Source organism: Pelodiscus sinensis, chromosome 15, assembly GCF_049634645.1.
Source record: "Pelodiscus sinensis isolate JC-2024 chromosome 15, ASM4963464v1, whole genome shotgun sequence".
Classification (NCBI taxonomy): Eukaryota; Metazoa; Chordata; order Testudines; family Trionychidae; genus Pelodiscus; species Pelodiscus sinensis.
In genome coordinates this window covers 39144627-39158737 of record NC_134725.1, presented here as the reverse complement: position 1 = coordinate 39158737, position 14111 = coordinate 39144627, and the positions used below count along the sequence as shown (strand labels likewise).

Genomic DNA, 14111 nt, shown 5'->3' with positions numbered 1-14111 from the left:
TGTGCTCTTACCAAATGACACAGGGATGCCCCTATATCTAGGTTAGTGGTGAAGGGCTTTGTTTTCCTGGGAAGTCTAATATGTGCTGAGAAACTCAGTAACAACTTGATAACTGAGCTTTGTTCACTACTTTCTCTATTTTTGAATGATTGTTTTGCTTTTGTTACTTGCCTAACAAGGGTCAGATATTGCTCTCAAGCACACACTCCTGTACAGGGAACTGCTCCTTCCTTGTTATCAGGCCCTCAAGGGAGTAAAAATGCCTCCAACTTGCCACTAAAAATAGTCTTTGGGGAGCAGTGGGCAGTAGTGTCTCTCCAGTCCTCACCCTAGTAGGGACTAATTCTGTTGCGCTTTCCTTGCATGGTGTCACTCCCCTGAATCTGAGAGTGACTCTGGATTCACACTGATGTAGACTGGAGCAGAGCCTGGTGTGGTTTCCCCCCTCCTAGAATCACGTTCAACTTTTAACAATAAACTGCTTTAGAGGTGATCTTGTCTCAGCATCTGTGGGTGCATCTCCACAGCACCCTTACCTCGAAATAAATGATGCAATTTGTGCAGTTTATTTAGCTGTTTTTTCGAAATAAGGCGCTATTCCGAAACATCCCTTAACCCTTGTGGAACGAGGTCTACAGGGATGTTGAAATAGTGCGCCCATGATATTTCAAAATAACTGGATTGCTCTTAAGATGCGGAATAGCTATTTTGGGATGCCGGAGGTTTCCCAAAATAGCTCCGCTGTGTAGACTTAGCCTGTGTTAATGATCAGTCATTGTACCTGAGCAGACAGGTTCTGGGCTGCTCCAGTGAGGCCTAGATGCATTGATGCATGTAAGCACTTTGGGGCCTTGCAGTTCATATCCCAGGTAACAATGAAAATGAGCGACTCCACCGGAATGCAGATCCATGACGGTGACGTCTCCAAAGTCAGGTCTCCGCGGAAAGTTGCAGCTCAGCATAAACACTGTAACAAACAAACACACGGAGAGATTTGAAGCGTCACAACTGTCTTCACTGAGTAATCCTGCAATAAGGAGAGTGGGTGAAAGCTAACGAGGTGCTGGAACTTATTCACATTAGCCCAGACACCCCATTGTTGCTTGTGCGTTTCCAGAAAATGGAGAGTGCCGCTGAGCCATTCGTTAATTACTTTCCATCCGTTAGTGCTTTCAGGTAGACGTCATTTCTAACTCTGGTTTTTAACAAGAATTCACTTGTAGTCATTTAATTTTCTGTAGCTGTCCAAAGGAAAAATAAATATTCCGTATGTATCCATGTAGGATGGGCTTCTACGTGGGAACAGAAAAAGGATGAAAAGGCCCTAGGGGAGAATAAAATCACTAGAAATGGGCCCACAAGGCTAGAGGTGTCAAGGCCCATATAAATAACTGGGAAGTGTCCTGGAACAGAGATATCTACTCACTCTAAGCATGAGCTTAACTTTAAGAACATGAAGACAATGGAGCAGATCCTCCGAGCATAGTCCTATAGAACACAGGCACATCCCCCATGGGGCAGATGCCCATGAAAAACTTGGGACTGTCCCCTGCAGTTAGTGTTTGATTATTTATTCCTCTCCGAGCAGGCAATGGGCTTTTGCCGGAGCCCGACTGTGTTCCGCTAGAGGGAATACCACCTGGTTTTATTCAGAGGCTGTAGGGTGCTGCGATGTTTCGCTTTTCAGTCCCTGGCTTAAGCCCACCCTCAGCTTGGGAGCTACCAAGCCATGTCCGGCCAATGTGATTCTTCCCATGCTTGTCACAACGGCACATGCAGGCCCAGCAGCCAGTCAGGGTGTGGGAACTGGAGCAGCCCCATGGTATAGGAGAGGTGACGTGATTTGCCCGAGGTCACCTAGCAGGTCAGTGAGAGGGTCAGGAATAAAAACCAGGTCCTGTGGGTTGCAGCCCATTTCTCTGGTCACTCGATTGCACCGCTGATCTGGCTGTGTCTGGAACAGGCCTGCTGATGGGACGGGGGCAGAGGGGACAGACAGACAAGGGACAGGGCAACTGCCCTGGGGCCCAGCGATTCAAAAGGGCTTAGGGCTGCCATCTACCATTGCTGTTTCTGCAATAGCAGCTGGAGCCCTGGGCCCTTTAAATCATCACTGGAGCCCCGACGGGCAGTTCTCAGGGCTGCCTGGGGATGGGGTGGGTCATGCTCCACGTGGCTGCCCGCCCAATCCACCCAAGGCCCTGCCCCTTCTGAGAGCACAGAGCTGCTCCCTCCGCCTTGGCCCAGGGAACTGCAAGCCTGTTGGTCCTCCCAGATGCGGGGGCCCACAGCGCCATGCACCCAGCTGGGTTCTCCCCACCCGGGGCTGGGTAGGAACTCACTAGTATTGGTTAATAAACACGTACCCTGGTAATGAAGCTGAAAAGTCCCAACCACGTCGTCTTGGAATGTCCGGAAGTAAACGGAAATAGTGTTGGTTGGGCTGCGAATCACCTGACCCTCCACCAAAAGCGTCTGGTTGGCTAAGATCACCAAGCTGTCATCGTCCACTCCGCGAATGGCGAGCACTTCGCCCTCAGACAGGTTCACGCTCTTCACCTTAATGGCAGACAAACAACACACGGTGCACTTTGCTCTGGCTGGGCTCCAAGCACTAGGCACCACCCCAAAGCTACGGGAGGAGGACATCCTCCCTTCTCATCTGCTGAGTGCAGCCACCTTTCACACTGACCAGGCCTTTTGTCTGAGACTTTCAAAATGCAGCACTAAGCCTAGAAAGTCTAATCCCCACGTTCCAGCTGTGGACACAGAGGTGATCTGCCAAAGGGAGCTGCTGGCTGGATCAGGAGCAGAATCCAGGTCCCCTGAGTGAACCACTAGCCCATTGTGCATCTTGGTCCTTGTCCCGCACGGAGAGCTGCCTGGGGCCAGGGTTCCCTGTAAGTCGAGCCACTTGGGCGGCCACCCAGGAGAGCTTCAAATGCCACCCAGCTGATTAGCAGAGCGCACATAACCGGCCACATGTGTTTCTGCTGGTGGTGCACATCCACACATGTCTTGCTGCACATAACACAATTTATTCCACACATGGATGGAAAAAAATAGAGGGAACACTGCCTGGGGGTTACTCTGATTTCCATGGCTCCCTGGGCTCTCCACAGAAGGACCTGCAGCACGTCCTCGACTCCCTCGTGGGAAGGCAGCAGTACAGCTGTCTCCACAGTGTCTGTGCCAAAGGAACCTCCCTATGGCTTGGAGGCTCTCAGGGCCCCGTTCTGCTGCTCCGACCGTTCTCCCAGCATACAAGGGCCGGAGCAGGGTAGGGATCATGGCCCATCTAAAAAGCACAATGATGTGGCCTGGTCCTGCAGTTACAACACAGCCTCAGCACAGCCAGCAACCGACAGATGAACAAAGGGGAGCATCCTGCTGTCAGCCTTAGGGCTTCCCAGCCATCAGCCATGGGAGACAGACCCCAGTCAGGCTGCTTGGTTCTCCACCTGTGGGCCATGAAGCCTGGGGGGTTCCCAGACTCTAAGATTTCCATAGGGTTCCGCACTTAAAGAAAGTTGAGAACTACGGTTGGAAACAAACTGCAGTGGGCAAATGCCTCAGATGTACTCAGTGCTCTCAGGAGTTCTTGTGCTGTCCTGACTGTACCTACAGCTTCATCCCCTCAGTGGCACCCATGCTCATAAGAACATAAAAATGGCCACACTGGGTCAGACCAAAGATCCAGCCAGCACAGTGTCCTGTCTGCTGACAGTGGCCAATGCCAAGGAGGGAATAGAACAGGGAATCATCAAGTGATCCCTCTCCTGTTGCCCATTTCCAGACAAACAGAGGCTAGGGACACCATTCCTACCCCTCCTGGCTAATAGCCATTGATGGACCTAACCTCCATGAATTTATCTAGTTCTTTTTTGAGCCCTGTTAAAGTCCTGGTCTTCACCACATCCTCTGGCAAGGAGTTCCACAGGTTGACTGTGTGCTGGGTGAAGAAATAACTTCCTTTTGTTTGTTTTAAACCTGCTACCTATTATCTATCCTCAGGGTAAGGATCACTCAGACTACTTCTGTTTCCTTGCACATCCATCTGTACTCATCCGTTGTCTCGTCATGGCCTTGGAGTGTAATGTTTTTGGGGCAGGGGTTGTCTTTCTTTTGTGTCTGTTCAGCACCTGGCACTGCGGGTACTGGTCTATGACTAAGGCCTCTAGGCACTAGGCGATACAAAGAAATCATCGCAAAATGGAAGCAGAGAAGTTTGTTGACTTCCTCAGGTCACAGGGAGTGTCGATGGTGGTCAGTGTTCCCTATAAGCTGAGTGCTTGGGTAACTGCCCAGGAGAGATTCAAATGTCACCCAGCTGATCAACAGAGCACCCACAGCTGGCCACAGCCAGCGGTATGTATTGTTACTGGTGGTGCACATCTGCACATACCTTGGTGCGCATAATAACATTCATTCTACACGTGGAGGGAATAAAATCAAGGTAATAGTGGTAGTGGGGGCTGCATGTACAAGTACCCAACTCCCAGCTCCACCTTCTGTCCCTTAATAGCTCACATCTCAACCTTTGTCTGCTTTCTTCTAATGAAGTCAAGTCTCCAGGGCCCCCATCTCCTCTGGGAATGCTGCTCATGTATAAGTCCCTCATTACTTCCATGTAGCTCTGCAGCAGTGGGGGTGGCAGAGCCTTTGACAGAGTACTAGAGCTCTGGGACATGGTGTCCAAGTGAAATGATCCCCCCCTTTCTTTGGCTTTAAACATTTCAGTCACTGCCTGTTCTGCAGAGCCTTACATGAGTTTTACTTTCGAGAGTGACACACGGCTACAAAGCCCTTCTTTCTGAGCAGGCTGGAAACTGACAGTGCCACTAGCTATTCTGAGATGCACTTCAAAGACAGAGCCATTTAGCTCTCTGTGGTTCATGTGTTTCTGTTTCCTTGCAGAAACATCAATTCCCCAACAGCCACAACTAGGGCTCCTAGCAGGTCAGTAACAATTTGCAAGGGTTTCTCCCAGGAGATGATAAAACCAGAAAAAAAAACAGGTAATTTTAAAAAGGTCTAAGGGACGTGCACTCAGTCTGGGATGGGAAAATTTTGCGCCAACAGTGAATTTTCTACACTGTTAAATTATGCTGCTATTAGCAGGGCCTTCCTGGGAGAAAAAAGATGTGTGTGTGGATGGGTGGATATTCTTTTAGATTCCACCCATAAAACAAGCTCCACCTCCATACAACATCAGAATGACGGTGGATCGTGGAGATGTTTAAAACAGGAGCCTGCTACTCCCTGAGTGCAATGGGGTACCCCCTTAATTGGGGAGGAGGGAAATAAGTGGTGGTGCTTATGGAGTGCCACTGATTTGAGATTGCGCAGATCTCTGGTCCTCCCTTTTTGCTTACATGAACAATGAAATAGTGACACTGACTGTTAAATCATCATCATCATCATCATCATCATCACCACCACAAACGCCTCGTTAAGAGGGCTATTAATAGTAACCAATATGGATTTGTCAAGTCCAGTCATGCCAAACCAACCCAATTTCTTTCAATGGCAGGATTCCTGGCCAAGTGGCTGGGTGGGGGGAGGGAGTAGCAGTAGAGGTGATACAGCATAATATTTAGTTTGACTTTTGACTCAGTCCCGCATAGCATTCTCATGAACATGAGCAAACTATGGAAATGTGGTCTGGATGAATTTTCAATGAGGGGGAGAAAAATTGGTTGAAAGACTCTACTCAAAGAGGAATTACCAATGGTCCACAATCAAACTGGAAGGCATCTCTAGGATCTCCATGTTAGCGTTGGTGCTATTCAGTATTCTCATTAATGATGTAGGTGATAGAGTGGAGAGCATCAAAAAATAAAATCTGTTGATAACAGTGAGCTGGAAGAGATGGTAAGCTCTTTGGAAGCTGGGATGAGAATTCAATATGGCCTTGGCGAATTAGAATAATAGAATCATAGAGCTGGAAGAGACCTCAGAAGGTCATCAAGTCCAGCCCCCTGCTCTAGGCAGGACCAATCCCAACTAAATCAGCCCAGCCAGGGCTTTGTCAAGCCGAGACTTAAACACCTCTAGGGATGGAGACTCCACTACTTCCCTAGGGAACCCATTCCAGTGCTTCACCACCCTCCTAGTGAAATAGTTTTTCCTAATATCCAACCTGGACCTCTCCCACCACAACTTGAGACCATTGCTCCTTGTTCTACCATCTGTCATAGAATCATAGAAATCATAGAATAATAGGACTGGAAGGGACCTCAAGAGGTCATCGAGTCCAGCCCCCCGCCCTCAAGGCAGGACCAAGCTCCACCTACACCATCCCTGACAGATGTCTATCTAACCTGTTCTTAAATATCTCCAGAGAGGGAGATTCCACCACCTCCCTTGGCAATTTATTCCAGTGTTTGACCACCCTGACAGTTAGGAATTTTTTCCTAATGTCCAACCTAAACCTCCCCTGCTGCACTTTAAGCCCATTACTCCTTGTCCTGTCCTCAGAAACCAAGAAGAACAAATTTTCTCCTTCCTCCTTGTGACACCCTTTTAGATATTTGAAAACCGCTATCATGTCCCCCCTTAATCTTCTTTTTTCCAAACTAAACAAGCCCAGTTCATGAAGCCTGGCTTCATAGGTCATGTTCTCTAGACCTTTAATCATTCTTGTCGCTCTTCTCTGTACCCTTTCCAATTTCTCCACATCTTTCTTGAAATGTGGCGCCCAGAACTCAACACAGTACTCCAGCTGAGGCCTAACTAGTGCAGAGTAGAGCGGCAGAATGACTTCACGAGTTTTGCTTACAACACACCTGTTGATACAACCTAGAATCATATTTGCTTTTTTTGCAACAGCATCACACTGTTGACTCATATTCAACTTGTGGTCCACTATGACCCCTAGATCCCTTTCCGCCATGCTCCTTCCTAGACAGTCGCTTCCCATCTTGTATGTATGGAACTGATTGTTCCTTCCTGTCACTACTGTGAACAGCCTCTCTCCATCCTCTTTGGAACCTCCCTTCAGGAAGTTGAAGGCTGCTATCAAATCCCCCCTCACTCTTCACTTCTTCAGACTAAACAGACCCAATTCCCTCAGCCTCTCCTCATAAGCCCCCTAATCATTTTGTTTGCCTACCGCTGGACCCTCTCCAATGCATCCACATCCTTTTTGTAGTTGGGGGGCCAGAACTGGACACAATACTCCAGATGTGGCCTCACCAAAGAATTGTTCTGAAATCAACAGGATGAAATTCAATACAGACAAGTGCAAAGTACTACCCCTCAGAAGAAAAACAATCAAACACACAGCTACAGTGTGAGGAGTAACTTGCTAGATAGTAACTGACCTGTTGAAAAGGACCTGGGGTTAGAGTGAATCACAAACTGGATATGAGTCAACACTGCAATACAATTGTTCTCCATGGCCACAGAAGGTAGGACAAGAAGCAATGGGCTTAATCTGCTGGAAGGGAGAGCAAAGTTAGCCCTGGTCTATACTAGGGAGTTATTTCAAAATAACAGGTGGAGCGTCCACACTACCAAGCCCCTTATTTCAAAATAAGGGGCTGGTTATTTTGAAATAATAACTCCTGCTTCCCACCAGGAATAACACTTATTTTGAAATAGCAGTAGTGTGGATGCTCCATTGCTGCTATTTCAAAATAGCTCCTCCTCAGGGCCATTCCTGGGCCACGTCCACTTTAATGGAGCCTGCCTCAGACTAATTTTGAGGCTTCCCTGTAGTGTGGATTTTTTGGGGTGTCATTATTTCAAAATAATTTTCTAATGTAGACATGACATTAAGTACAGGCAGTCTCCGGGTTACGTACAAGATAGGGACTGTAGGTTTGTTCTTAAGTTGAATTCGTATGTAAGTCGGAACTGGTACATATTGTAGGGGAAACTCTAGCCAAACATTTCTCCAGAGCTCAGTTTTATTCTCCCACACCTCACTTCCCTCAGTCCTTTATTCTCAAGCTGAGGTGTCTGCTGAGAAAAGCCACTCCACATCTCCCTGGTCTGCTGGGGGTGGGGGTGGCGCTAGCTTCGTGTCTCCCTGGTCTGCTGGGGGGAAGCAGCTAGTGCGGGGTTGCCTCACCCCGTTTGTAAGTAGGGATCCGATGTAAGTCGGATCCTTGTAACCCGGGGACTGCCTGTATTAGAAATATCTTTCTAGCTATAAGGACAGTTATCTATGGAACAAGGTTCTAAGGGAGGTTATGAATCTCATGGCTGGAAGTTTTTAAAAACAGGTTAGAGACAGACAGACAGACATCTGTCAGGCTGACAAACATTTGTTTGATGATTGGGGGGGAGGTGTGTTCTCCTTGAAGGCTATTAATTATCTGAGTGACAGAGGAGGACAGATATGCTAATGTGTCTGGGGGGGGGGGGGGGGCTAGTAAACAGACTAGCACATCGCCCATAAGCCACTTTTACTATGCCCCTGAGCGACGCACAAGATCTCATCCCTGTGTGACAAGCCAACTCCCGCTTTTAGGTGCATCAAGTTATGTTTCCATAGCAACCCTGTGTGCTATGTCTGCTCTCCATGGCATGAGCCTGAGCATGGTGGATGTTCTCAATGTCCATCTCAGCCAGCCCCTTGGCTCTCCCTCCTCCCGCACTGCCCTGCTGAGAGAAAGCTCTCCTCCCATCATTGGTGAAGGGCTGTAACAAGATCTGCCATGGGATGAAATGCCATGAGGATGGTTAGGCCAAACTGGCTGTAACCTGAAGCTGTGGCCAGGGCCTTTGACTAACATCCCCATTGTCAAAGGAAGGGGCATGGCCTTTGCCAGCATTCTGTGTGATATTACTGCCCCGGTGGAGGCTCAGGCGTGCCTGCTGGTGCACAGGATGGCTTTGATACAATGCATAGAACACCTGTGTCTGTAGATACCTTTGGCTGGCCGGTGCCCACAGCGTACCCGACAGTACTGGTAGCCCCTCTATGAACTGGGATTCTCTGGTCCAGCAACATCCGTGGTCCTACTGGCCTGCAAATGTTCCAGGATAAGAGAGTCCTGGCATGCTGCAGAGGGTGGGAGAGGGGGCATGATGTGGAGGCAGCCTGGAACCATGCCTGGAGAGGCGGGAGCCCAGCACAGAGCCCAGCAGATGGAGGGGGCCGAAAGCCCGTCGTATGGCTCAGCTGGGCTATCAGGAGGAAGGGGCGTGAGAAGCCTGGCAGGGAAGGGGTTGGGGCCGGTAGCAACAGAGCCAAAAATGACCTTTCCTGGACTGGCAAATTCCCTCATCCAGGATTAGCAAGGTCCCCAGGGTGCCAGACCAGGGAGGTCCAAACTGTAATTCGACTCTTGTTGGCCATCTGGACTCTTGCATGCTCTCTGCAAAGTGCCCACAGCACATACACATACAGAATCAACTGCCACTTTCCTGGAGCTCTGACAAACCCCCTGCTCCTTACAGATCACATGCCCCTGCAGCCAAGCCAAGGTGAACTGGGAGGGTGCCCTGCAGACACTGGTGGGGCTGCTCTCCTTTCAGTCCCTGCAGGGATCACTTGAAAATGATGCAACACTCTCTTTCCTCTGAGTCTAGTTCATTACCCCAATAGGAAAAAATGTGGCTTATTATTAGGTCTTGTTGGACTCCTTCACCGCAGTGCTGCTTGCGGGAGTGACCTGTCCCAACAATGCACTTGGTTAGGAACCTGAAGGAGTTAAAAGTTAGTGAAAGAGAACTCTGAAAATGCAAACTGCATGTAGTAAGTGCAGCATAAAGAGGCCTAGCCAGCAGGAAAGCAACTGCTCTCGAGCTTGCATGATGACAAGTTTCAGAGACGTAGCTGTGCTAGTCTGTTTCAGCAATAACGAGTCCAGTGATAACTTAAAGACTAACAATAAAAGACGATCATAAATTTAAAAAATGAGAAGTCTTGTGGCACTTTAGAGACTAACAAAGGTATGGAATCAAAGGTATAGAATCGTGATCTTGTGTGGGTAAATCCCACTTCATCAGTTGAGTTGGAGTGGAAAAGTGATTTAAGTTACAGATGAACATTGCTACCCTTGAGATTTCTTAATAAATTTGTTAGCTTTGGACTCTTTGTTTTTGTTCTAGAATTGAAATAGGTAGCGCAGAGGAGCTGAGATAAAATCAGGTTTCTTTGTAAGCTAAATTGTGTTTATAATTAGCTCTTTGCACAAGATATCGGCTTGTAGGGACCACTGCTTCTACATTGCCCATTTACAGAAAATAAAGCAGCTAATATTTCCAGTGAGCTGCAGAAACGCCTTTTAATTAGTGTTTGGAACTGGGTAGCTAACAAGTAACCCCACCTTGTCTTCTATGTTCTTTTAACATAACAAAGAGGCTGGTATTTCAGCAAGGAGATATACTCAACAGCTGCCATTTGTTTTCTTAAGGATGTAAAGACGGAGGGCCTATATTTAGCACTTCCCAAAACATTAGTTTCTAATTGCATGTGCTTGTGATGATGTGGTGACTTGAAGAATTTGTTGTTTGTTGTTGTCACAAAATTTGCTTGATTTCTCATCACATAAGAATGATCATTTTGAAAAGACAGCAGATGTGCTGTAATAAACAGGGCAGGCATTCATTCCAACAGCAGGCCCTTAGCTATCACATTGACTGGAACCTCATAAAGCAATTTGCAGCACTTAAAGCCTTTTAATCTCTTGGCTACAGAAAGCTATATTCCCTGAGGAAGAAGGACATCAAACCTGATTAACAATGAAACCACCCCTTTCCCCAACTACTCTCCATGCCTTTCCTTAAAATCAGTTCCAAGAAGTGTTAAGCCTCCCTTGATTTTAGTCTACAGGAATGGGCCTAAAAGGATGCAAAGCACTTCTTCATTTATTGCTTCCCTTTAAACAATCAGCCACAGGTCAGTAAGTCCCCTCAACACTTTGGGCAAATCTCAACAGATATCTGACTCAGGAACACAGACCTTTCCCAATGAGGGGTAAGAACAGCTGATGAATAGCAATACATATGTATGGGTACATACTTTGGACAGGAGAGGGCAGTACACATTCTAAAACAGTTAACTTGGATTTCTTGGTCCCCTGCAGAAATATCTGTCTTGATTGGGGGGTGATTTGCAAAGGCACCAGAGGCCTTAGGTGACCAATTCTTGCTGACTGAAAAAAAGGTTGGGAACCAAACTGTCACTTGTGCCTTAAAAAATCCACCTGTGTTGACCAAATCTACACAAACACACGCTCCCCTCCCCCCACAGGCCTGACCAGGAGTTTTCTATCTGCTACCCAAGATCCATAAACCTGGAAATCTGAGACATTCCATTATCTCAGGCATTGGCACCCTTATTGCAGGATTATCTGGCTACGTTGACTCTCTCCTCAGACCCTACGCTGCCAGGACTCCTAGCTATCTTTGAGACACCACTGATTTCCTGAGGAAACTACAGAGCATCAATAATCTTCCTGAAAACACCAACCTGGCTACCATGGTTGTGGAAACTCTTTGCACCAACATTCCACCCGAGGAAGGACTACAGGCTGCCCGGAGCACAATCCCTGATGACACCACTGTACACCTGGTGACTGAGCTCTGTGACTTTGTCCTGACCCACAATTTCCAATTTGGGAACAATTTATACCAGCCGTGGCCAACCCGCAGCTCATGAGCCGCCAGCAGCTCTCCCCTCCCCAAAAGTGAGGTTCGTGAAGCTGCCCCTCCACCCTTGAAAACAGCCCCCGTCTCCCAGTATCCTGTGCTCACCGGGGCAGGAGAGCTGTCCAGTGTGGTCATTCAAAATGGTGTCTTTAAGATGGCGGCGGCCAGCGGGAGCCTGATGTGGCAAAAAAGCCTTTAACCGCATTTCTTAAAGGGGCAGTCTTTTTTTTTTTTTTTTGCTCAACAACTCTCTCCCCCCCCCCCCCCCCCCCGGCTCTTTGCACTATATGCACTATATGCACAACTATTTTGGCTCTTTGCCTGTAATGGGTTGGCCACCCCTGATTTATACCTTCAAGTCAGCCACACAGCTATGAGCACCCGCACGGCCCCACAATACACCAACACTTTTATGGCTGACCTCAAACAACATTTCCTCAGCTCCCGTCCCCTAGCACTGCTCCTCTGCTTATGCTACTTTGACGACATCGTCATCAGTGTTCCCTCTAAGGTGTTCCCTCTAAGCCTCCTGCAGAGCTGCGCAGTAGCTGCTCAGCTACTCCTGGGGCAGAGCTGGGGGCAGAGCCGGTGGAGGGCGGCTGCCCCATCCCGGGAGCAGCAGGGCAGTCGCCACCTGGTCCTGGCCCCAGCTTCAGCCCTTCTCCAGGGCTGGAGCTGCATGGCAGGTGGCAGCTGTTCTGGTGGCCCTGCTAGAGTCAGAGCCAGAGCCATGTTATGGATGACAGTGGTGACCCTAGCTACGGCTGGAGCCAGAGCCATGTGTCGGGCAGTGGCTGCAGCCACGTCTCAGCTACTCTGGTGGCCTTGTGTTGGACGGGCACCCGCTGGCGAGCTCCAAGTCCGGGAGAGGCACTCCGTCAGCTGCAGTGGGGCAGGCAAAGCTCCCAGGACTGGGAAAGGTAGACACTGACCCACTGTGACAGGGCTCATGGGGAACTTCCCTCCCTGCCCCTGAGTGGCACGAGGCGAGTGGGGCTAGGAGGCTTGCATGGACCTGCATGGCCAGCAAGGGGCTGTGCTTGTAGGCCCAGGAAGGTGGCCATGTAATGGGCTTCTGGGAAGGCAGGGTGAGCGGCCAGGCAGACAGAGAGGGATAGAGGTGCTCAAAGCAGCTGCAGAGTCAGGAAAAGATTGGAGGGGTGTGGGCTGCAGACCTTAAATGGAAGAAGATGAGCTGAAACCCTAAGGACACAACTGCATGAAGAAAGTAGGGAGTGGTAGGGGGAGATAGTGGAGGCAGCTGCTACTGCAGCATTTTGATCAGGATGGTTTGGGAGCTGCTTTGCAAGGAGGAGAAATGTGATCAGGGCCTATCCTAAGGGAAGAGGGTGGGAGTTTAGCTAATATTACTGCAGCAACCCCACGGGACTGATAGATCGTCATGGCAAGGGTGGTGGGCTGCAACTTTTTCCCCAAGTGTCTCTAGTGGGAAGAGGGGTTTTTGGCAAACTTTTTTGAAACTCAGTGAGAATGAAAATGTCCTGCTTTGTTTTACAGGCAGTCCCCGAGTTACGCGGATCCGACTTACGTTGGATCCGCAGTTACGAACGGGGCCCTCTCCCTGGTCTCCAGCAGACCAGGGAGAGGAAGCAAGGCGGTGGAACACGCGGGCAGCAGACAGTGAAGACGTGCGTCTGGGCTGTCTGCTGCCCGCATGTTCCGCCGCTTTGCTCCCCGTCCTTCTGGTCTGCAGACCAGGGGGACGGGGAGCAAAGCAGAGCAAAGCGGCTGAACACACGGGCAGCGGACAGCCCAGATGCGTCTGGGCTGTCTGCTGCCCGCTGTTCGCCGCTTTGCTCCCCGTCCCCCTGGTCTGCAGACCAGGGGGACGGGGAGCAAAGCAGAGCAAAGCCGCGGAGCCCGAGGGCAGCAGGACAGCCACGGCGCGTCTGGGCTGTCCCGCTGCCCCCGTGCTCCGCAGCTTTGCTCCAGACGCCTGTGGTACAGCAGCTGGGGCGCTGCCGGTTGGTCCTGTAGCGCCGCTCTGGGCGCTACTGGACCAACCCGGCAGCACCCCAGCTGCTCTGCCCCAGGCGTCCTGATTCAGCCACTGCTGGTCAGTTTCAGCAGCGGCTGAATCAGGACGACTGGGGCAGAGCAGCTTGGGTGCTGCTGGGTTGGTCCAGTAGCGCCGAGGAGCGGCGGCGCTACTGGACCAACTCAGCAGCACCCCAGCTGCTCTGCCCCAGGCATCCCCAAGTCAGCCGCTGCTGAAACTGACCAGTGGCTGACTACAGGAAGCCCCTGCCCGGGGCTTCCTGGAATCAGCCGCTGATCAGTTTCAGCAGCAGCTGACTTGGGGATGCCTGGGGTTCTTAAGTTGAATCTGTATGTAAGTCAGAACTGGCATCCAGATTCAGCCGCCGTTGAAACTGATCAGTTTCAGCAGCGGCTGAATCTGGACGCCAGTTCCGACTTACATACAGATTCAACTTAAGAACAAACCTACAGTCCCTATCTTGTACGTAACCCGGGGACTGCCT

The 14111-nt window shown here is 49.8% G+C and overlaps 1 protein-coding gene across 3 annotated transcripts in view; it reads right to left on the bottom strand.

The window, feature by feature from the left end:
- SEZ6L (seizure related 6 homolog like) overlaps positions 1 to 14111 on the bottom strand; it is a 176257-nt gene that overhangs the window by 35124 nt on the left and 127022 nt on the right. For all 3 annotated transcript variants that reach the window (XM_075898883.1, XM_075898884.1, XM_075898882.1), the window contains exons 4-5: positions 2367 to 2559; positions 782 to 967 (exon numbers count right to left, since the gene is read on the bottom strand). In XM_075898883.1, the coding sequence (XP_075754998.1) occupies positions 782 to 967; positions 2367 to 2559 (379 nt within the window). The remainder of the gene's footprint in view (positions 1 to 781; positions 968 to 2366; positions 2560 to 14111) is intronic.